The sequence below is a fragment of the Erpetoichthys calabaricus genome, chromosome 3 (assembly GCF_900747795.2).
Source record: "Erpetoichthys calabaricus chromosome 3, fErpCal1.3, whole genome shotgun sequence".
NCBI lineage: Eukaryota > Metazoa > Chordata > Cladistia > Polypteriformes > Polypteridae > Erpetoichthys > Erpetoichthys calabaricus.
Window position 1 is genome coordinate 109,602,932 of NC_041396.2, and position 25,975 is coordinate 109,628,906.

General features: G+C 34.3%; 1 protein-coding gene and 1 long non-coding RNA gene across 9 annotated transcripts in view; both read left to right on the forward strand.

Annotated features, from left to right (window-relative positions):
• bcl2l11 (BCL2 like 11) overlaps positions 1–25,760 on the forward strand; it is a 46,613-nt gene extending 20,853 nt beyond the window's left edge. For 4 of the 8 annotated variants that reach the window (XM_028797264.2, XM_028797265.2, XM_028797271.2 and 1 more), the window contains exons 3-5: positions 1,793–1,926; positions 5,187–5,248; positions 24,304–25,760. In XM_028797264.2, the coding sequence (XP_028653097.2) occupies positions 1,793–1,926; positions 5,187–5,248; positions 24,304–24,388 (281 nt within the window). In that variant the 3' untranslated portion in view covers positions 24,389–25,760. Of the gene's footprint in view, positions 1–1,792; positions 1,927–5,186; positions 5,249–13,083; positions 13,131–24,303 lie in introns of all 8 variants that reach the window. The other 4 variants (XM_051925427.1, XM_028797266.2, XM_028797269.2 and 1 more) reach the window with 4 other exon arrangements.
• On the forward strand, positions 20,611–22,888 carry LOC127527280 (uncharacterized). The gene is made up of 2 exons (XR_007934581.1): positions 20,611–20,673; positions 21,243–22,888. It is a non-coding gene; the product is annotated as an uncharacterized LOC127527280 (long non-coding RNA).
• Positions 25,761–25,975: the final 215 nt, after the last annotated feature.

The following is a 25,975-nucleotide window of genomic DNA, read 5'->3' on the forward strand; positions in this document are numbered from 1 at the left end:
TTTGGGGACTTGCGATTTACATTGTAAATATTATACAGTTTCACAATTTTGTTGGGACATTGCTTCTTTATGTTTTGTTTGTCAGTTGTAGTGAGGACTCTGTTTTTTTAAAAAAAAAAAAAAAAGCCCACCTGATACTGTTTTCTGTCCAGTTGTAAATAAAACCTACTTTTTTTTTTTTTGTGCAATGCTATCTTTTTGTGTCTGTGTCTGTGCCTCCCCGTCTCTTAATTTTGATCCCGTTCAGTCTCGAACTACAAGAAACTTAGTGTGTAGTCTGGTCCCACTACACGGAGTGTCGCATCATGTAATTTAGTTTTCAGCAGCAACTTTGTGATATATCTGTATTAAGGTTTTATTGGATATCGATACTGGAAAAGTGCCAGAAAACCCAAATTTTTAAATGGTGTGGTACCAGCATGTCAGTAAGGGAAGTAAAAATCACTTTTCCTCTGAATCCCTACCATCCCCTTCCCTTGACACTTGCTACAGCATTTGTGGAAAAATGTCAGTTCCATAGACCTCGTTAAACAAAAATACACACTTTGATGCAATCAGAACTTCATAGCTATGAAGAGGAAAGTGGTGAGGCCTAAGTTATCCTTTATTGATACCAAAGCCACCAATTTTAGTGTTCAGCCAGCACTAATCTATATATAATGTGTGTTTTCCTTCTCCACTTTTGTCAGTGTCTCACCACTTGTTACTTTTCAATAACTATTCAGCATTTTAATAATCTTTTTTTTTCAGTAAAATCACTAATTCATCCATTTAAAATTTGGTATAAATCAAGTGTTTACATTCCCTTATGTGTTTTAAAGTCTAATTTAATTTCCAAAGTGAAATGAATTTGTTTTGATTTAAAGGTGACCTAAATCACCATGTACAGGAGGCAGTTGGGGCAAATTTAATAATATGTCTGTGAGAAGATGGATGAAAGGAAGCAAAAACACGGCTAAGCCCAAAATTAGGTTGGGAAATGAATATGAAGCAGAGTTTGTGTGTAGTGTAGGGACCCATGTAGGAAAGTCATATGCTAGAAAGATATTTTTTTTGTATAACCCTGAATTATTCTATTTAAAATTTACTTTGGACTTGCCACCCACCTCCATGTCTTTAATGCTGCAGGAAACATGAGTCAACATAACCATGTGAAAACTTTTAAAACATCTGTGTTGTAACAAAACAATGCATTTCTAGTTGTATGTATAATACTACAAATACAGTTTTACATTTATATATCATTGCAAAAAAAGCTTATAAACAACAGAAGTTTGTTATGAGTCAACGTGTAGTTTCTATAACCAAGTGTACAGAGTGCTAGTAATATCTTGCTTATTATCATTTGCTAGTATTTAGTGTTACTTTCTCTGCATGAAGTGGCTCTACTACAGAAAACCCTTTGTGAAAGTTTAGGCACAATTTCAGTATCAGCCTCTTAACCACAGTATTAATTCCCTGAATGAGTATTTATGATCTTTTGTAAGCATCAGAAGAGAATGGATTGATGCCAGATGAGCTGAAGAACCGGCTTCCTCGCTTTTACAGTAAACATAATGATAAAGATATTTTACTGTTCACATTTTCAAATGCAGAATTTTTTTGGTTTGTTTTTTTGTCCACTGTTAATTTTATTTCTGTTCACTGACATAATGCAACATTAATTGTATAAAGCACCCAGTGTTCAAACATTCTTTGAAGGCTTATTTGAGTATGCCAAAATGCACTGTGATGGTTTTTGTTGTCATTAGGTTTTTTGTCTTTATGATCAATTTATGTCAATTTTTTTTAGACATGCCACAGGCTTCATCTGGTCCTACCAGAGCTAGACGCTCCTCAATGCCAGAAGAGATGCGACCAGAAGAAATGGTGGCTCAAGAACTGCGACGAATTGGAGACGATTTCAACAATCTATATTTTCAAAGGGTAAGTCTTGCATTAGCACAAGGCCAATGAAAAGAATTATGTACTGTATGAGTGTATGCATCTGTGTGTGTGTGTGTATATATAAGAAAATCTTGAGATGAGACTATTGCCAAGTGATTTTTTCAAGTCCCGCGAGACGAGACTATTGCCTCTCAGCCATTTCCATTTAACGGCCCAGGCCCAAGGTCCACTCACCTCTCATTCGTGTAAATGCTTTTGTCAGACAGATTTCCTGCGCTCTCAGCTCTTATAAATTTGTACATTTTCCACACTAAGTTTCCAATGAAAGAAGACTTATTATATCCAAATCTTATTGAAGAATTTCATCCCTTACAATATCCTGTAGAATATCTACAACCGTTAACACCATCCAGTCTTCCACCGGCCTAATTATTTTTGAAAGAAGGATGTATCGTAATGTTATTGTGTAATGTATGTATGAGTGACGGGCTATGCAATAGGACAAGATTAGTTGTATTCAAAATTAGTCAAACAATTCTGACATGTAAAATTTTAACAGGCGACAAGAAAGGTAATGTAGTACATCTTCCATGGATGACATTAGACACCAAAGGAGATCTTGATATGCCATTCATATTAAAGCATTTACAGTTTCCCATTAGAATAGCTTTTGCTTTGACAATTAACAAATCACTGGGACAAGCATTCGAAAAAGTCGGTTTATCTATTAGAACAGGTAATTATACGTTGCGTTGTCACGATATAAGTCCAAACACGGAATCAAAATTCAATGCAGTATTGACGAAAAGTTAATTCAATATATTATTTTTACTGAAGTTTTACAGTAAAAGTGTAAGTTTTAAAAGTATTTACGTGTTAATTTCAAAACCAAACAGAACATAATTTTCTTTAAATTTTTACCTTTCACTATTTTTTACTATTTAATTGCTCGCTGAAATGTAAAATAGTTAGGTCTATTATGCATTCCATTGAAAATAGCAATCTGTTTTAAATTGTACATTTGCTTCCCCATATGCAAGCGGCAGAGCTGCGAAGTGGCTAACTCATAGTGCCCGCCGGAGGGTTGGCAAGCAAAGCGAGCAAGTGTGTGTGTGTGTGTGTGTGTGTATATATATATATATATATATATATATATATATATATATATATATATATATATATATATATATATATATCTATCCCTAATTTATTTTCTGGGATAAATAATGCAAACGGTGAAATAGATATGTAATCATAATTGTATGTAATTTCTTTTTAATCTCTCATTTTCTCAATGTAGTATTGTCAGTGCCAGAAGAACGCCCTCCTGTGCTTTAGAACTCTAGTAATATTTGAATTTGCTCAATGTCAAGATACTGTGTAAATATCAATTGTAAAATTTCACAAATAGAAAAATAAATTGCAGTAGTTTAAGCTGTATTTTGAGACGGAATTAATATATTTCTCATTCCCTGGCATGGGCTATTACACTATAATAAAAGTCAACATTCGATGTTGATAGTAATGATAATTGGGATTCAATATATTGTTTTCAAGATAAATAGTGTTTTCTGTTTTGTATCTTCCTTGTGTGACAATGTTTACGATAGTTCTGCTTCTAATGGCGATTTTGCTTCATCATCAGTCTAGGACATGTTGGGTTAAATAGTTAATTTTTTCTGCTTCTGCATTAACCGTAACCTTGAACTGGAAAAAGTGGGCTGCTAAAATAAATTCATGAATGTCCTCCTACTATTAAGATATGGGTCATGTACATTAATTAACAGTTGTAAGTGTGTTCTCAATGCAGTTAATACTTGACATACTGTGACTATGGTCAAAATATTTCCGGATAAGAAATGAATGCATAACAGTTATTTTCATAGTGCTGTAGTATCTAGGATGGGCTTCTAACATTTGTTAGCTGAGGTGTTGCTAGTTGAACAAATACAGTTCCAGAAAATTTAGAGAACGGTCCATTTGTATTTAATGTTCTGTATGTGCAATCTGTAAAATAAATCAGTGATAATTGTGGCAGTTTTAAAGACTAATTGATCTGTTCTTTTTTATAGTATATAACATTTTATAGATAGATAGATAGATACTTTATTAATCCCGATGGGAAATTCACAATTAAATTCACATTTAAATTTGAATGAAAAAACAATATCATTTTCAAAGATATTTATTTCCTTCATTACATCCTATTGAATGCTTTCCCAGAAATAGTCTGTAACAAATGTATTCATTTTAATGTATCCACACACATTTTGCTGGCAAGCCTCAAGTGCAGTATTTGCCTTGTTAACTGTTATTTATTAAGTGAAGTGGAATATTGCCAGATAGGGCCTGTTTTAGTGTTCTCCTTTGTGGAATTCTGTTGTATGTTAAGTCTAGCTGCTATTGCATGCACCATAGCTTGCATCCTCCATTCATATTTTTTTTAAATTCAAATGAATTTTGAAAATATCTTTAAAACAAGAGACAAGAGTACATCATAAATTATTCATAAGTGTCTGTCTTAAAGATTCTGTATGTTATGGTTAAGAAGACAATGTTAAAAATTCTCTCTTGTATTAATAAATTTTTCTGGGACTCTTTGTATTTCAGGGAGATTTAAATGTTGGAGACCAATTCTGTATGATTGTTTTGGTCCTGTTCTATTAAGTCTCTGGGTTTACGTATATTTTATTATGTTTTTTCATTCTACTGTTATGCTATTTTGTGTTATTTTGGGCACCACCATTTTGGTTGTCCCATAATCAGCTACCGGTTATTAGATGATAGGGTTCCTGATGATGTGTCACACGATATCTCCAACTTTATAAGCTTTATAACCCTGCTTCAGAAATCTATTACCATCTGAGATTGTGGATAAAGAAGAGTTTGCAAGTGATTTAATGCACTTCTGGTTTTGGAAACTTAGCAATTCCCATTTTGACTTCAAGTTTGGTTAACATTCTGGTTTTGGCAACAGGATTATTTTGAATTCCTGGTTAATAACTTGCATTAATAAAGTGTTTCATCTCTTGGTCCAACCTTATTCCTAAGTGTTCAGTTCATTGCATTGGCAGTAGACCATAGCTATAGAAGAAGGCCTACATCACATTTCCACCTCTGAAGCTATAAAGTTCAATTTATATTTAATTAAATTATTGCTAGTTTCTCTACTCCAAAGTTAAAAATTACAAGCATTTTCTTTTTATTGAGACCCTTACAGATAGAGGTATAAGTATGCATCCGTATATATGACCTATCATTTTTTCTTACCTAGTTTTTTCTATTACTGTGTATTACAGGTAGCCAGGGCCTATCCAGGCAGCGTTTGGAGAAGGGCAGGAACCAGCTGTGGACAGGGTTGGTTAGTTCATTGCAGGGCACAGATGCTTGCTCATATCTAATTACTTTCATAAGTCAAATCCACTTAACATGCAGACTTTCTGAAAATTGTCAGCAGAAATTTGGGAAGGGCATGAAAACTTCACAAAGTTTGTGAAAGTGCTAGGAACTGAACTCAGTTTCTTTTCTTCCATGGCACACTTAGCTTGTTCCTGTCAAAATTATTTCCAAATGTTAGTATACATTCATCATGCCATACACATAAAAACAAAAGAGGCACAGCTGCAGGTACACTGAAGGTTTTCGGGTTTATGTGCTGTGATTTCTTCATATTTACTTTGGCTGCCAATGGATTCCCACCCCCTCACCATTGACCACATTACTTTGAGGATTTGCTACAGTTGCACATACTCTGTTGATCTAGAGCAACCAGACAAAATGTGCTTTTTATTCTGTATATAATAAGCAGCACTTTGAATCTCACAACAAGAGTTACATGCTAATGTAAAAAGCAGTTATTTGTGTGTGTGTTTTTTATTCGCATCCATGCTTTCATGTGAAAAAAACACTCTAGAATGCACCCTTGTCTCTTGCGTACAGTTGGTTTAAAATCTTTCTTTAACTCTTTTAGGGCTAATTTTTTTTTTTGTTTCTTATCTCCCAGGGCTGAATATTTTTCCAAAAACTAACATTTTTTTAAAAAGAACACAAAGCAATTGTTTAACATATCAAATCAACAAAAAATATTTACTTTTGACAAATGTTACTGTCTTGCATGTTATATGAGCCTGCATACTATATGATTTCACATACTGATCACATACATTTTACACAGCAAAGTCTGATCTCGCTCAAAGCAGCCAATTTCAGGTCATTGCCACATTGCACTCCTTACAATATGCGTTGGTTTGGTGCCTACTTTTCAATGGTCTGTTGCTGCACTTTCTCACATATATTGTTAGTGTGTACTGTAGAGAGACAAGTCACCCATTTGCCATCGTGCCATGCCACTGCCACCAAGTTTTCTGCCCGCATGAAAACCGGATTGTCACCTCTTTTCATCTTCTGAAACATTATGAACTTTATGCATGGCATTATAGCCTGGCTCACCCCATGGGATTTGCTTCTGTTTATTACAGAAGTGAATAAAACTTTGCAGCAGCACGTACCTATCACCACACTGCATAACCTGTCCAAAGCCACCAGGGGACAAAGCACGTTTGGACCAATGCTCCCTGAAGTTATATCACCAGTTCTGTCCCATCTCTATTTGTAATGCCACAGCACGCTTCATCTCGTCTTTTGTTGTGGGTTTCCAGTTTGAAAAACGAGAATGCGATGCAACCGCAGCCCGCAATTCAAAAAATTTCTCTGTCTACCTGTTTGTCTCGTCTGACAGTAGCTGAAAAGCAGCATCAGGAGAAAGCAGCCTGAAGTAGTTCAACAGCTGGTGATCTGTCGTGTCCAGCAGCAAGCCGTGCCTTCTTGTGAAGTCAGGTAGCCAGATCGGCTCCCATGGATCAATTTCTGGGTATTCCTCCCATGTGAACCTTGCCGTAGGTGTACCGGCAGCGCAAATGTGCTCAGCTGCCAGCCGACCAGCTGGGGCGGCATCAGCTGTTCTCCAATCAGCTGATGCCGGCTCCTCAATCTCTTCCTCAATCTCCTGATCACTGTCTATGAAATCCGACTCTGAAAAATCAGAGTCCGACTCCGCGATAATGTGCAAAATGTCATCTGCCGAGTATTTTGTTTTCTCGACTCGCTTCGCTCCCTCGTGAGATGTTGATGCCATGTTGTCTTTGTTTACATTTCGCAACTCACACACACGCAATGATCATTTGCTGAGTCAACGAGTCTAGCATTCCTCCAAGCACAGAGGGAATGCCTGTGACGTGACAATGAGTTTTGTCGCCATTAACAGCTGATTGTCGCCCTCTATCCCTGTATGTCGACTTTTGTCGACATTCGCCCTCAACCCCTCCTGTTGACAAAAGTCGACATCCGCCCTAAAAGAGTTAAATTAAGCATATTTGTATACCCCTTGTTGGGCTATTGCCCTTTCCAGAATGGTACTAAATGTTTTCAGGATCTCTGAAATGGTAATGCATATTCAGAAGCTAGGTAGATACACCTTATATTTTAGAAGAAACAACACTTGTAAGACATGTCACATCATGCTCTATCTACATGCCTGTGCTTTTTGTATTGTATTTGAAGTGATGCGGTACACACTTAATTAGTGTAGTAGCTTTTTCTTCAAGCACACATGAATTGTGTTTATCTTTAATGGCCTTTTGTGCAGATTGAGCTGCAAATCAACAGCGACCTTGCTTTTCTTCTGAAATGTTGACTGAAAATTCACATGTTTAAAGTGATGTGGGAAGGGGAGATGTCACCAAGTGGTTTATAATACAAACTCGCATTTGCAAGTGAACACAAAAGACTTTTTTGACTATTGCAGGTACTCTGGCACATTTAGAGTGTTTCAACTATATATCTTGTTGCAAACATTTTGTCAAATATTGTGTTTCAATAATTGTCATTTTAAACCAACAAAAAATATGGCATTACTTGGTTTTTCTGTTTGAAAATAGATATTTTCTTTGTCTGTATTTTGTAGGCATTATTTTTTACTTATGCGAACATTAGCATCCATAAATTGAAGCGAAGTGTATAATGTAATAGAATGTATACTTGTACTGTTAGTGATAGTGGTTTTGTCAAAATGCACTTACCAGTGCACAACACTGTACTTTACATAGCAAGGGTACATTTGATAGATAGTAAGGCATAAGTGAATATAGTGAAGTGTGTGTGTATACTTATATACTATATGTAATGTAGTGTCAAAGAGTTAGAGCACCGCTCAGATAAACTATGTTTAGTGGTTCAACCAAAATTAAAAACTACACAAAATAAACATTTTTAGCTATGGTTCAATTTGCCAGTGGATGGGCACTGCCTGAAATGCAGGTCCCTTCTGATCACTTCTGATGGACAGCTGATTTGTATTTAGAGAATTCTCCTGGAAGAGGTAGGATTTCTGGGTCTGGAGGGGAAATGTGGTCAGGGGTCTTTTAGGCCTTCCTGTTTGGAACTGTGGATGGAAACGAAGAAGGAGTTAGCAATACCACCCTTTCGAGAGGGTGTTTGTAATTAAGAATGAAGTCTGTTACTCTGGTTGTTTGTTACTCGTCTGTTTGTTGGAAGTCCGCCATACTTATGTATTGCTTTTGTTTTTGGAATAGGTGGAATATTGTTACTTAATGTTGACAAATATGCTTGAATGTTTTCAGATTTAAGTACAATAGGCATATGTTGCTCACAAAAAATGTGCAAAGGATGCATACTGCTGTTAGGTCCTCACTGTGTGCTATGTACCAGAAGCAAACTTTTTTTTAAATCATTTAATATTTAATATATATAATAATATATATTATTTATATACAGGTTTTTATAGTTTACCGTGAGGTATTGTAAAAGCAAACAATATTGTTGAAGTGCTTTTGTCATTGGACTGACATTGCTGGAAAAATGCTTGTTTTTTAAAAAATTATTTTTTTATATTTTAATAGTGACAACATGTTTGTTTAAAATCTGTAATATGGCTGGTATGCTCTGTTAGACTTGCAATCATTTTTAGCTAGGTGTAGTGATCACTAAGAAGAATTGTGTGTAAAAGATTTTAATTACTGTCTAGATTATTATTTCTTTTCTTTGTTTAATGTAATGCGTATAGATTTTCTAAAACTTTTTTATGAAGAGTTTTATGAGAAAACATTTCTTTCCGTTTTTGACTTCTGAATAACAAGGTGTTGTCCCAGCTTTAAGCCATTAGCTGAAAATAACAAATGTGAGACTTTGACAAGAAAAGCTGTTTTATGTTCAGAAGTTGTGCTGGACAGTTTTATTATTAAAACATTTTAGCTGTGTACTGTATATTTACAACATGAACTGCAATCTTAAGATGTAGGCCTAGCTAAAATTACAAGGAATAACAACATTTGCAAGAAGGTAGACCTGATGATCATGTAAGGAACCACATCTGTGTAGATGATGAAAAGTACTATGCACAGTCATTCCATTGTATTCTTTCTCTGGTTCTCAAGATTGTAAGACCCTGAAGTAAGGGGTTCTAATAGCCTGCTCTCCATCATATTAGACCCCCCACATCCCAATAGTCCTGTGCCGTCTAGTGCAAGTAATACTATAGAATTCAATGACATACCAGCAGACTCATTAAATTATTAACTTGCATGCAGTCTTCTGCTTGACCTTTGACCGAGACTTCATTTTGTAAGCACCCACGTTGCCAATGAGTTGTCAGGTCAATGTTATTAAATTTTCCATGGCTAAGTTATTTTCGTTGTCTGACTTATTTGTTCTGTCTTATACATGTTGCACGTTTATATCTTATATTAATGTTGAATTTGAAACTGTTGAATATTTATTAATTTTTAATGCTATTGTGTACAGCATTTGGTTTGATTAGTAATTTATCACTGTTGTGGTGTTATTACAAATACTATATCGTTTTTATTATCACTGCATTTTTTTTAAATTTCTGCACCAGCTAGACTAAGAAGACATGCCTTTTTTGTACAACTGTCCTGAACTGAATATCTTTTCAGATTGAGTCTTGTAATCATTATTGCTGTAAAATTCAGTTTCCCAGCTGTATAAGCCATTTGTGTGAGATTAAATTTGGCTGACAGCTAGGCTTCGTAACGCCCTGATAGGTGTTTATCCTGCTAACAACTGTAGTACTGAAGTATACTGTACATTTGAGATGTGGTAGCATTTCAAATGTTCATGGTGTGCACTATTCAGGCTGTATTTGTTTGTCCTATTATGATGTTTTCATTGTGAGCATCATACAGTGTTATCTAGCTGTGGTTATGTGTGTTATGTATAGCAAACCTCAACATTTGGTATAGCTAACCATGTTACTCTTCATTGCTCGTTTTGTGTGCAAATGTGATTCCTAAGCATACAAATGCTACAAAATAAGATGAGACCATTCAGTCCTGCCTCTTAGTTTACCTAATAAATGCATAATCACAATATATACATAAATATTTTTTAAAGTTGTCAGGCTGTCTGATTTACGTATATGGTGTTTACTTTATTCCAGATTTTCATAAACATTTGTGTAAAGAAGTGCTTTCTGTTTTAATTTTGAAGGCACTTGCTTTCTATAGATGTGCTTGAATACATGATTCATTGTTTTGCTGAAAAAATATTATTGAATGCATTTTATGGTGTCTGAGAATATTGAAAATTGGATTCCTCCTTCCGTCAAGACTACAGAGTTCAGTTAACCTTAGACTATCAAATTAGCACATTACTTTTAGTGAAGAGATGTACTTGGTGGTTGTTCGTTGCTTAGCTTCTAGTACAAATGTGTCTTTATGTGTAAACATTTTGTGCCATATCAGTCACAGCAATACTGTCTATGATCACTCTCAACAGGCAAGACTAGTCTCCAAAAAGAACAGATTCCTGTTTCTGCCATTTGAAGCCCACCGTTGTAGATTTTTTTGTTCAGCAGTGTTAGTTACTCTTACAAAGATTTTACCAAATTATAATCTCCTACACAGTTTTAGGACATAGCGCGGTTGGTAGGGGAAAGTTCCCAAAGTGACATTTGCTTTTTTTTTTATCCAAACAGTTTATGGTGCTGTTAACTAAATACTAACAAAACTATGCATATCACCATGCATATTCTATAGTACTGCTGCAATTTCGAGTACTTCAGTCTTGTCGTTCTTCAGTTTTTTCAAACAAAATGTTATGGCCCCATTAATGCTTTGAATTCCATTTTAGTATGAACATATTCATTTGTTGAGAAGAGGATCTAAGCGTCAAAATTATAAATCAGACTACATTTTACAATGTGCTTTACCTGTGAAAACTTCCATGTACTATTATGCTGCATTTACTGAACACAATAGTAAGTCATAGTTTACCCTTTAATTGTAACATTTGCTGAGATGGGGACAATGTGTATAGCAGAGGTGGATCCGTGCGGTGATAACACACTAGTTAAGTTTTACCTTATTTACTTTGTGTATTATTGTTGTGTGACTGTGTTTGTGTGTGTGTGTATAGCATTTACTGTTTGAAAAGAAAAACACTTATGCTTGTCTCATCATAATCTGCACTTCATCAGTTTTCTGTTGCTAGCTGTCATAAGTAGAAGAACAAATAATATACAGTCAGAGAAATAACAAGAGTTCTAAATAAGGTAAAAGAGTTTAGAAGTATAATAACAACATGCAACTATTAGTTCAGCTAAAGTTCTTTGTTGAATTTTAGCTTTTGTCTTCCTCAGGTTAACAAAGAATACGTCAAACACCAGAAATACAAGTAATCACCACCTGCTGTTCAGCTTCCTGTTTTTTAGAGTGATGTTTCAAATGGAAAAAATTCCATTTCAACAATAATTTGTGGTTGATTTTTACCACGTTGTTTGAAACTCCTTCTTCTGAAAAAAAAATCTCCACTTCCTTGTAATAATAATAATAATAATAATAATTCATTACATTTATATAGCGCTTTTCTTAGTACTCAAAGCGCTATCCACACAGGGAGGAACCGGGAAGCGAACCCACAATCTTCCACAGTCTCCTTACTGCAAAGCAGCAGCACTACCACTGCGCCACCTGTGAGGACACTATCATTCCTTGAGATAGCTATGGTGGTTGAATAAGTACAAAAGTCAATAAAGATTCGTTGTTCCAGAAATGTAAAAGTATTGTATGAAATGTAAAGTGTGTCATGCTATTGATAATTTCAGCTAGACATATCTAGAATATAAGATCTGGGTCAGGCTTAAATAAAGGTGACTAAGGGGTCTTATTGACAGAACTTCAGTGATGAAAACTTATCGTATTAGATCTAAACAGAGGGAAATTTCTAAATTAATTGACTTCAGACTTCATTTAGTGTAAGAGCAGGTATTTATTCATTAAACATTTATTGAAACCTCAACAGAGCAATGTTGCATTGTCCTAGGTACAGTGCACTCACTGCCTGTTGCTGTAGGAATTAACATTTGGGTAAAGATCGAAGACCAGTTAGTCAGCAGTTGAAAAATGTGACTTTGTCACATTAAATATGTTTCATCATGCACTCTTTGCTACTCCTGGGATGGATATCTTGATGTGGTGGAGCTTAAATACCCTACTGATATTGAGTGTTTAGTATCATTCTGCCTTTGCTGGTGTTACCCTGAACATGTTGGTCTAGGTGAATGACAGGTACATCGTATTGTCTCCATTTGGTAGAAATTGATGGGTACCCCTAGTAATATGAATAAGCAAATCCTAGCATATCTTCAGCATAGTTCACCTGGGAATTCTTTGGTATGTGTGAATATGTCAAGAACACACCTAGAAAAAGAACATCTAAAGGTTTTTATTCATAAAGCTGAACAACCATTTGCCAAGAATTGCATAACGACATTTGCAACATTAAAAAGGTCAGCTTCCAAAGGTGTCAATTTTTTTAACATGTGAGAACCATATAGATATCTATTCTGCTCCAAAGGAGCAGGTAACTTTGAGTCAGCAACAGCATTTTGAAGATAATTCAATATTCCACAGTAAGACGGTGTAGATTAGCCAATTTGGATTTATGGTTGGAGAGTTTGCTTCATATCAACACACTGACAACAGTTCTCCAAATCTTCAGTAGCATATTGATATATTAAGCAGTTTTTACCTAATATATGACAAGTAAACATAGTTGAACAAATACTTTTTATCAAAACACAAGTAACAATACATTTTTAACACTGTAATCAATATTTAAAATCAAACTAGTAGCTGACTGGGTTTTCTTCTTCCACAGTGTAAAGACTGCTGTTGAAGTCGAAAATGGGAATTGCTGTTGTCAAGGTGTGTGGTATGCATGTATATGTATATTTATAAATGTCTTATCTTCATTAGTGTTGAATTCTGCCTCTTTACTTTTTTTTTTTTAAATACCCTTCATATGCCATTGCCATACAGTTAGATATCTTATTAGTTATCATGATATGCATGGAAAAATATAGTATGACCTTTTCACTTCTTCAGGGCAAACACTTGTGGGTGAATTTTATTTGCTTTTCTGTTTTCTCGTTTTTGTTTTATTCTGAATTGCTTTTTGTGTGCATCCTATTTTCTGTTTCTCATATTTTTGATGTGTGGATCACAGATTATGAACAAAATTACTGATTTGGGACATTATTGTAGCATGTTGTCTTGATTTAACTGAGCTTGAAGTAGTCAGCCTTCTGAGCTGTAAAGAAAAAGTGGGTCCACCAATGGATGAAATTCCATGTTATATATTAAATAAGTTTTAATAGTAATCATTTGCGTTTAAAAAATCAACATTAGGATGAGTTCTAAAAAAACTTCTCAGAAAAATATTTTATTTGAAAATGAGATAGAAATACAGGCATGAAAATACAAAATGAAAACAAGATGTTAGATGAAGATTAAGGCATGGTTCTGAATGCTTTCACCACATCATTTTTCTTCATTCTGAAATCAACTTTTTCGAGGATTATTCATTTTTCTTTCAGTATAAACTGACGCCATTTCTCACTTTTTGTGTTCCTCTCAAAGAAAAATTTGAGACTGCTATGAAACTGGAACAGTACAGTATTCGCACACAACACAACTACTCATGTGCTTGCTAGCTGGAGCACTGACTCTGAATTTGGCTATGTGTGTGATGTCACACCTACATTTTTGCTAAGACTGGAAATTTTGCAACAGACTCTCTCATTCTTTGAGAGAGCCTGTTTCAGGGTTCCCAAGACTTGATGCAAAAATTGTAGGCACGGCATTAAGTATTTTTTGTATTGCATTATTATCTTAGGTGGCCATTTTTGGTTGAAAAAACTTTTGTTATACTGAAATTTACATTTCATTGAAATTAAATTAATTTACCATGATGATGTATTAACATTTGTTTGGGCCCACAAAAAGTATTTGTTATTCTGAAAATTTCATTGCTACATGATTTGACCTGTATACAGAAATGCGTTTCATCTGAAATTTACCAGCTACATGAAGTGATCAAAATTAGGATCCAACGTTTACATCAATTTCACAAAAGGATTTTACGGTTTTGTACTATACAATTAAAAAATATCAATCATCAAAATAATTTTTAATTAAGTTTACAAATATACTTTAGTCTACATTAATATTACCTGTTAGAAGTCATTTGCTTTGGCCTCCCATAAAGTTGCTAATCTTGCATCCTCTGACTGACACCTGCCTTATCAAGATTTTTGTCTGAGGTAGAACATTGACTATGAGCTTTAAAAATGATATAAGAAGGGTTGGATGTAGTAGCCAAGAAACTAGACTTTAAACCCTACAGGTTCTGGTCCACTTTCTTTCTGTGTTTTGCTGTTTGTGCCCCAACAACAAAAAAAAGAAAAAACTTATCCTGAAAATGTTATTTGTCATGGATAAAGGCATCAACCAAATTTAGAAATAGAGTAAACCAACAAGCATAATAATGGAGTGGACTTGTTGCTTATTTGGTGTATTTCTTTTAGTTCTTGGAAATAATATATAGGTATAGAAAACAGTGATGTATATTGACTTGCGCCTTATAAATAAATGGTTTTGAAGCAATACTATTATTTCCACATAAAATAGTTATACATCTATGCATACTATGCCCAGATTTCAAAGCAAACATGAAACAAATGTATTCTTTAACCATTCCATTATAATGAGTTCATCCATCTGCCACTTTTTCAAGATGAGAAATTCAAGTTCTTGTAATGGAATACTGCACAAAGATTATGCATTTCTAATTAAGTTCCTGTACTCACTACAGCCCATTGTTATTTTTACACTGAAAGCAATGGATTAAGTACATCCTGTGTCACTTACATTGCTCATGCAGGCTTCATTGTGGTTTTTCGGGTATGGCTAGCTTCAATCTTAAGTCATATCCATAAATGTACAATTAGTATGGTCTCTTTAGCACATATCATTGGATAAGATTTATATTGCCCATCAATCAACTGTTGGTAACTAAAGTTGCTATAAAAGACATTTGATGAGTGGTATTCCTGTTTTCATGCATTTATATTGGAATTATTGACAACTGCATCCATTTTATTTGTTGCTTAAATCCGTGAGTTGAAGCAGTAGATTTTTACATTATGGAGTTTGTTTTTCCCCTGTGTCTTCATGGATTTCTTCCGGGTGCTGAGAGTTGCTCCTACAGTCCAAAATTTAGTTTAGGTGGATAGATCACACTAAATTGACGTGTGTGTTTGAGTGTGTTTCCCTGCATGGACTGCCACTCTGTCTAGGGGATTGCTACTGCCTTGCACTGTATGCTTGCTTGCTTTCTGCCCAGGATTCAGCAGACTTAGAAAATTATAAGACATAGTTTATTCTTGGGTCTTTCTAGTTTATTTTTGACAAGTTACCTTTATAAATGTACAGTCAATTCAGTTTTATCAGTGCACTCCATAAGTCAAGAGAAATATTTACTCACCTTGCAATGGTTTGCATCCTATTTTAACTAATAAATAAAATGTGTGATTAATGTCATAGTAACAAATAAATTTGGTTAGACATAGTGTCCAGAAACATAACCTATTTTTGAATTTAGCCTTACCTCACAAGTAGTGTCTGTTTTATTTGTCATTCAAGGGACTTGAAACATTTGATAGCTGCAGTAAATTAAGCAACATTTATAGGATAGTATTGCTAGGTTCTGCTTTGGTTTCCACTTCTTCCTTCCTAACTTCATATAGCTCTGTTTCTTTTCAAATTAACTTTGGAGTAAAATATTGCATCCAAATAAACCCAAAATAAGTATAACTTTAAATATGTTCTTCTCATCCACTTTTCTGGACACATTTTGATCAATATAATCAATATGAGGAAAATGTCAGAAAGCTATTCATGTTGTTAAAGGAATTTATGCTATTAAATGGAAATACCAGACACAGTTATTAATCAGTTCCTTTGTTTGTTTAGCTTTATTTGAATTGCTGAATGGATTGTTCTAGCCTTTCAAGTTAGACATTTCTAAATATGGTGTACACAGCAGCTTCTTATTTTATCCTTGATTTAAAAAAAAAAAAAAAGCAAAAATTAATTTTCTGAACATTTTAACCTAGCATGCATTTTTAGACTGTTTTTAGACTGTTGTTGGCACAATAGATGTGAAAGACCATTTACTTCCTGTACTTGGGAAGATGTTTATTGATAAACCATTCAATACATTTTTCCATTTATCCATTTTCTGTACCACATTTTTGCAGTTAGGGTCACAGTAAGCTATGGCAAGTCCTGGAAATAAAGGGGACAAGGCAGAAATTAGTTGATTGAATCAAATTCTGGCAAAGAAAAGAATGATACTTTTTTTTTTGTCACTTAATTATATTGATTATACAATTGACAATTACTAACTCTGACACAAGATACTTCTACTAATTATAAATTCCAATATATAACACTATAGGAATTTTAATTAAATGCTTTGTTCCTGTCGTGGTCCCAGTACTTACTGGAGAGGCTCCTGCAACCCTGAATTAGACTTAAGTGGGTTGGAGAATGCAGTATCTTTGTGTTACCTATTAATGAGAATGATATCATTAGTTTATTTTCAGTATATATTGTATATAGTTTAAAAAACTTCTAGTACTTCCTTGGCAAAGGATTACTTGTGCATAGATACACCATAGTAAAAATCTTACCTTTATTTCATCAGTTACTTTTAATTTTTTTTTGTTTCTTTACACTGTCATTTGGGAACTAAATAGTTTTGAGTAGGAAAATTACAATGTCAGAAAGGCCATCTGACAGCACTCTGCCATGGATTTCAAACATGTTTTGTAAATTTCTTTAGAATAATTCAATTGAAAAGGTGATAACAATCTGTGGTTTCAGAGACCTTTTTGACAGGAATCACATCTACGCAGTGCATTTCCTCATATATTTCCCTAGAGAGTCTAAAGGGGAAATGCCCAAGCCTTATCTCAATTCCATTATACCAAAGACATTTTCTTAGCCAGCACTGCAGGCTAAAAACACCACCTGTTTTTCAGTCTTCCTGTTCTAACTTTATAGAGGTAATTGTCTGCGCAGAGTATGATACTTAACCTTTTGAAACATGGGTGGATTACTCACAGATACTACTCTCAGTAGTCAAGTTTGAACATTCTGATGCTAAAGTTCTGGCTGTAGTGCAAAATAACAGAAGTTGGTCATTTAAATCCAACTCTGCTGTTAGTAGTTTTCACTTTATTGCCTTTCTGTTTTATTCTAATTATCATAGTCTATCTTTGTACTTGGAAATGTGACTTTTCTGTATTGCTTTGTCACCATTTCACTACTTATGTCTTGGTTAAACTAATTGCTTGCTGTATTTGAAGTCTCATTTGTCAAATTATGGTTTTCCTTATTGCAATTTATTTTATGTTTCACTTAAATAGTAAAAGGATATGTCTGATATAAACCAAAAAGCAAGGCAGTAAGAGTTATTTTTGTTTCTGTTAGATGGTGACATCTACAGAGGCATATAACATAATGTATTTGCAATGTTTTTCGCAACCTAAAGCAGCTCAAATTTAGTAAACAAAATGTATGATGTCCAAAAGTCTATTTAACCATTTGTAAACATGTTTTATCTCATTGGTACATTTTTATTCTATTGAAAAATATTAAGCATTTAAATATTTTGAGATTTGCATGTGGCTCTTTTACATTTTAAAAAGCAAGGTATTGTTCTGAAAAATTTTTTTTTCTTCCTTCTTTGCCTCCTTCTTAGTCACTCAGCTCCATTGTTCAATATCTTGCGCACAGCAATTCAAACATTAATAATGCCCAAAGAGTGTTTACACAGGTGGCCACTGGAGGACAATTAGAGGTTAACTGGTTCATTAGCCACGGCATGTATTGTAGCTAATGTATAGTAGGTTCTGCGTTTAGAAGATGCCAGAAATCTTGATTGTGAAAGTAAAAAAAGTATAAATTATAACTAGCAGTTCTTCCCTTGAGGCAAAAAAATGTTTCCAACAGTAGTAAACAGTATAGGTTGTCATTATAATATACCTCTGTAACAGAAGATTTCTGTTAAGATAGTTGTTCACTGATCCCTGTAATGAAGTAGACAGAAGAATAAAGACTGCAAGTGTTCTCCATTCACATATACAAAGCACAATTATTCCCAGACCTTCTGTACTTTGTTTTTGTGAACAGAATCTGAATTACAGTAAGTGTTTTAATTAATTGTTTGCACTGCCTTTAAAGTAAATCTGTTTCTCTGAAGTGAGTGATTTGACAGATGTTTGAAAGCAAAGTGCTATTTCAAAATGCAGCTGTGATATTTGTATTGGCCTCTGATCACTTGTGTTGGCTGGTTAACAAAATGTGAAACTACAGATTAACCACATCTTCATGTTCTGTTCCTGGCTATTTTACATACTGATTTTTGTGTAGTGGGGCCTACTCTCCAAAGAAAACTGAAATGAAAGGGGAAAAAATATCATGTGACTAACTTAAAGAAAAAGGGAAGTGGCATGAAGTACTGTATTAGATACACCATTATACAGAATAATGATTTATACATTTAAACAAAAGATCCGTTGCTGCCAGCAATGGCAAAACAAACTTGTTTAAGCATAAGGAAGCTGCAAAAGCACTTATGGCAATGTGCCTGTGTGTACATCTAACAAAGATACAATTTTTAGAGAGCCAAAATCTTTTAACAATATAAAAATATTCACTTGCTAGCCATAATATAGTCAAGAAATGGTTTAATCTTTAATGGTCTCCTTTCAACCAGACAAAACTACTGCTAGGACAGTTACAAGATTTGCTTAGACATAAGAAACTTTATCGAGGATACAGGAGATGACAACCAAGTGAAAAGACTCATTTATTTTATTGGAAAAATGCTTGGGGGACTCAACAAATACAAGGGTTTACTTCTTAAAAATATGAATATTTTGCTGATAGTATGGTTGCCCCCCAGAGTTAGAGCATAATAAAATGGCATTATTTCTTAGTTAAATTTAATTTTTTTAAATATAAAAAATAGACAAAGACATGAAATTTTTGGGGGAAAAAATTGTAGTGCTAAGGTATGCACTTGCACCCTAGCTTGCAATGTCCCTCTCTGAGAAGGATTACGTTAAATATATCTCATGTCAGTTTCAGTGCCCCTCTCAGTTACTGTCAGGAATGGTCATCCAAAGTGTACAGTGCAGTATCAAGTGAGACGCGTCTCAGTTTGGTTATTGAAGGATGTTTGCAAATGCAGAAAGTATTTGTAATAGTAACTAAGAATTTAAACTGCCATATTATCTGTTGTATCAATACCATTAAAATAGTACTACAGAAGCCTATTTTATTAAGTAGCCTTTTTTTTTCTTTTACTTCAACATGTTGCTGTATGTGCTTTTATGTGTGTTCAGCATTAATTCTGTATCATTTAAAAGTCAAAGATCAGCAACAAGTTGCATGTTGTTTTTGCATGTTAATTAGTCAGGTGACACAAAGTTCATGTTAAAGGGCAAATATAAATAAATTGATTATTCTTACTACTCAATTTATTTCTATTTGTCCTTTATTTAAATTTGTCTTACTACTAGCAAGAGTGAAAGGGAAGGTCTACAGGACGGTAGTGAGACCAGTTATGTTATATGAGTTGGAGACAGTGGCACTGACCAGAAAGCAGGAGACAGAGCTGGAGGTAGCAGAGTTAAAGATGCTAAGATTTGCACTGGGTGTGACAAGGATGGATAGGATTAGAAATGAGTACATTAGAGGGTCAGCTCAAGTTGGACGGTTGGGAGACAAAGTCAGAGAGGCGAGATTACGTTGGTTTGGACATGTGCAGAGGAGAGATGCTGGGTATATTGGGAGAAGGATGCTATGGATAGAGCTGCCAGGGAAGAGGAAAAGAGGAAGGCCCAAGCTAAGGTTTATGGATGTGGTGAGAGAGGACATGCAGGTGATGGGTGTAACAGAACAAGATGCAGGAGACAGAAAGATATGGAAGAAGATGATCCACTGTGGTAACCCCTAACGAGAGCAGCTGAAAGAAGAAGATTATTCTTACTACTCACACATACAATGTATTTCATATACATTTAGTCAAAGCTTTTTCTTAATCCAATTTAGGTTCACAGTCCCACACAACTCTGAACTGGATTATGGGTCTGAGAAATATTATATTGCATTAACGGTTTGGACCCAACCTAATTTGTCTAATAATACTGTACAATGACCTGACAAAAAAGATAAGAGTATTGATTTTTTTTCCTCCCCAGTTGTTCCTTTTGATCTTCTTTAGCTGATAAATTCACCAGTGGAAATATCTTAGTTCTTCTGTATAACTTCTGTATATATATATATATATATATAATTTAGTTCTGAATAACTTAATAATCAATCTATAGCAGGGGTTCTCAATCACAGTCCTGGAGGGCCGCAGTGGCTGCAGGTTTTTGTTTTAACCCGGTTGCTTAATAAGAAAGCAATTCTTGCCAATAATTGAATTTGATTGGCTTGTTAGGTCTTTAACTCCACTATGTCAGCTCATTCTCATATCCTGGATTTTCCTCCCCTTTCTAAGGATATCATCCAAATGATTTGAAGGCTAAAATGGAGGAGTAATTCTCAGTCCCTGACTTTTTACTCTTCACTTTCTTCACAAGTATTTAATTAAACCCAATAGTGCATGATAAATACACACAGGTGTAAATGGTAACAAGCTAAATGGAGAAATGCTGGTGTCTTTTGTCATTAGCATGTTATTGCTAATTAGGAGCAATTAAAAACCAAGAATACAGCTGATTAAGACTAAAATAAGCAATAGGGGTTCAAAATCGTAATAAGCGAGACAACTAAAGTGAAGCAGAAGTGTTACTTGAGCAATAAGTGCATCTTATTAAGCAATTGGGTTGGAGAAAAAACCTGCAGCCACTGCGGCCCTCCGGGACCGTGATTGAGGACCCCTGATCTATAGGGTAGCGCCTTCCTCTAATTGCAATAGAAGGAGCCCAACACACACACACACACAAGCACTTTCTACCCTTCGTAAGAGGTTCAGAAATGGACAGAACCTTAGCCCTAAGTTGATCTCCTTTGAAGATGGTGCCCTTTATAAACAGAAAAAATAAACCTCAGACTACATTTAACCAATTAAATAAAGAGTATATATTGTGAAAAAAAAACATAATTATGTACATATTCCCCTTTAGAAGATCTTACACCAAAAAAAAAATGAACATGTGCACATATACTGATTTATGTGATCATACCCATGAACCATCCCCCTTTATAATGAAACTGCACAGAGAAACAACAAAAGGAAAAGGGTAAAAAAAATGGCTGTTTAAGACAGCACAAGAATATACACAGCACAGTCTCACACACACACATATATACTGTGTGTGTATGTATGTGTATATATATATATATATATATATATAATATACGTCAAACCATACACCCCATACACATTCCCTTTTTGACCAAATGATCCCAATGCCTGGGTATTTCACAAGTCCAACATACTGGTAAAATGCAACAATGAGGATGCATCCCCTCTGCGATATTAAGGAGCATTCCTTGTGGTTTGAAGACAGTCCATCTCCTTATGTCATACACCAGCTTATTTATGTGGGGACCCACAGTCGTGGTTTAGCCACATTCCCCTTTTAAGTGATATCCTGAAAATCCTACATTCCTCAGACATATATTTCAAAGGAACAAGGCGGCAGAAACAAAGTGAATACAATATGTAGCACCTGTTACAACAGGTGTTAGTACGAAAGTGGTAAAGGTCTCCAAAAAATATAACTTGCTTAATATTGAATATAGTAGGGGCGGCATGGTAGTGCAGTGATTAGTGCTGCTGCTGCTGCAGATCTCTGGCAGACTCTAAATGAATCCCAGGCCTGGTCACAGCCTTGAGGTTTGCATGTTCTCCCTGCATGTGGGGTTTTCTGCAAAACTTCGATTTTCACCATAAATCCCAAAGATGTGCATGTTAAGTTAACTGTCAACTGCAAATTCAATGTGCTGCGAGCATGGGTGTATGCATATGAGTGCTTCCTGCCTTTTCTTTGTGCTTGATGATGCTGGAAATAGCTTCTGACTTTCATGACTCTGAATTTGATGAATAAGTCGGGAAAAACAATAAATGTGTAAAATGTATTTAAATAGTTATATGGTGTTAATTGTGTAGATGTTTTAGTTCTTACCTTCTGTTACAGTATTTTCTTGCCTTTTTGTTCCCTGCTGGGTGCGCTGTAACACATGGGCCATATCTCATTTCTATTACTAAATGAATAGTTGTCATCTTTGTAGTCATTAATCATTTTATTGTTTATATTTTGATTAATTTATTTTTACAGCTGTTTGGGACATAGAATTTAGAATTTATCAGTGATAATTTATTTGGTTTCTTTATGTTAGCAATAGTTGTGTGCTCAAATCCAATAGTGACACCGTATGACAATGAATAAAGTCACTTCACCTACCTGTGCTCCACTTGAAAAACCAAACGAAATGTAATCAACATTTATTCCAGATATTGAAAGTTGCTTTGGATGAAGGTGATTTGTAAATGTAATGTGAATGGTGAAAATAACTCGCATCACCCTATTATAATACAGTCCTGGGACGAGACAAGACTTTTTAGCCTGGGAGACGTGACTTTTTCAAAGAGATACTTTCATGTCCTACAAGATGAGACTTAACCACGTCCGTGACTGGAAATAAAAGACAAAGAGTAGATTACAGAGTAGAACGTCGTAAAGAATTCAAAAACGTTGGTGCGATACACATGAAGAGCAGGTGAGAGATAATGAAAATACTAAAATTCAAAAGTCTCAGAAAAATGGTAATAAAGATTGCATTAGCTGAAACAAACAGAAATTATTACTCAGTGAAATAATGGAACAGCGAAAAGAGATTGAATATATTGTTTGGATTTAAACTTTAAGACGGAGACTTGTAGATCGTCTAATTCGTGTTGCCATCAGGGAAAAGTAGTGTTTCTTCCCAATTAAGAGGCGCATCCGCGAGAATTAAAAGATTTGTTGTTTGGTGAAAGTGAAATCCACATACGCGAGCGGCGGAGACACATAGCGCAGGCCGGGTTGGGGTTGGTGAGCAAAGCGAAGCCCCCTAGTTATAATAAAATTTTAATGGGGGCATTGAGAAAAGTCTTAATCATGAAGAGCGTCTTAAGGTTTTACTACACAACTGCATGTATTTAATCAAATACAATATACTTTTTCAATAATTATCCTATATGTTTTGCAGTTAACTGTATCTTTGTTATTATTATTACATGATTTTACTCAACTTGCCATCTCTGATTGTCTAGGACAAATTTTGCAATCAATTTTTTACCTACTTTTACTGAACTCAAACTTTGCCTGCATGCTGATCTCCAGTGACACTGCAATATTTCACCAGCTATATCAAATTTAAATTTGTCATTACCTATATATATATATACTGTGTGTATATATATATATATATATATATATATATATATATACAGTATGTATAGTGCTCTTAGACAACATACAAATATATGTAAAAATTAGCTTTGTTGGTCAAGTGGTTAGAGTGTTGGACTTTCAATCGAACTCTCGAAGATTCGGTAAAGTGAAATTTCTGACGAGCTTAACTGTGTAAGAAAAAGACACATATAAAAGTTGATTTAAGCATGTAGGATACTGTTTATAACTGGAGAAATTTTCAATTTTGTAAGAGTTTATATTTTTAATCACTAAAGGAATTTATACATTTTAATTGAATTAAATTCTTTTATGGGCACCCCACTATTTTATTTTTAGTCATATAAGACCAACAAAATCTTAGTGGAAGAAGAAAAGTTTTTAGTTCTTAGTGCATTTTTGAATAAAATCATGTCACTTAGCAAATATATATATATATATATATATATATATATATATATATATATATATATATATATATATAAAAGATTTTTATCAGTAACTTTTGGAAATACTTTAGTGTATGGCAATTAAAATATCTTCTATTTTGATTTTAGGGCATCGGTGGCAGGAACAATGGAGCAGAAGCCAGTCGTCTTCGGTGGGTTATTGTGTTTGTGTGGCGACTTTTTGATATTTTAACAAGATGGCGTTAAATGGATTGTGTGGACATTCTGGAACCCAGCAGTTTAGTAGCTTCAGTATGGCTAGCTATATAAATGTATATATGTATATACAAAATATCAGAATTTTTTGATTCCGGTTTAATGGAACAATATTTTTGCACACCTTTGACTAGATGTATTTTTAAATGTCAAAATGTTCTACAATATTTTTCAGTTGTCTTTTGTATTTCTCAGGGAGTTATATTTTCAGTGCTTAAAAAATAATTTTTAATGCTTGTGTACATACATACTGTTCAGCCTGTGCCTGGATTCAACTTCTGAGATTGTGTTTGTAATAACTCTTTGTTTCCTGCAGTTGTTTGAAACTGAGCCAGCTAGTGAATGGTTTGTCTGAATTATGGCTTTGGAAATAAGTGAGATACAAAACACTTCAGAACAGATAGATAATGAGTCTTTTATACAGTCAAACATACTTTACAAATACATGCTGCTGCTTCAGCCAAAAATGTATATATTGTAATTGTAAATCCTCAGTAATTTTTATATTTATTAGATATAGACCTTATAGATCTTTTCTTTTTCCAGATTACATTTTTATTGTGATTTTGTTGGGGTTTGGAGGAGCAGCATGAACTGTGTTGTAAAAAAATGTTCTGTTTAATTTTTTTATGTAAATGCTGTATGTTTCTTTTTCCGATCAAGTTTTTGTATTTATTTCTTTTGTTGATATTTAATTTCTTGAACAGTTGTGTAGTGTGTATGTTTGTATATAAGATGTACATGTATATACTGTATGTAGACTGTACACAGTTCTTTGAAAGTGTTCATCAATTCCTGCTCTACCTGCTGTTGACCTGAATACATGGTGTCCTGTTTTTTAAAAATTAATCTAGCCGTTGAAGTTAAAACGGCTAATAGAAGCCACTTCAGTACTGTACACAGACCATTGGCTTATAGCATTCTTTTAAGAGTTTAATCTATTTGGATCACTCCATATGTCGGTATAATTCCTAAAACCTAAATATTTAAATTGCAGTTTAGCAGGAAACAAGTTACTGTGGGAACAGGCTTTTAAATTATTTTAAAGGGATGTGACAATATAACTATCCCATTCAGAATCATATCACGATATGAAAATTAATGTTGGAATTAAAAATAACAGATGCATATTTTTATTGTTGGTCAGAAATCCTACAAATGCACTAATTCATTTAACCACTTTATAGGACCCAGTGTTAATGTAGCAAATAATTATCAATTCATTTTTTTGCACTGATAGTAACTACTTTTGTAAACTGTTTGTTTTTATCGTGCAATACTGCTGTACATATTTGCATTTTGTATTGTTTCTGTTTATAAGCATCTGTAATAATAAAATAAAAACAAAATCCAGAAATGTTTTGTTTTTCTTTTTGAAACTATGACTACTGACCACTGATACATTTGGGGAAAAGTTTAACTACCTTCATTAAACAAGATATAGTTAAACCAGCCACTAGACCTGAATTTTTCCATTACAGGATTGAACAAATGCTAAGCCTACATTGGTAGCGGTATGTGTGCAAAGTAGAAACCAGCTGTGCCTCGGATATTGGATCATCAT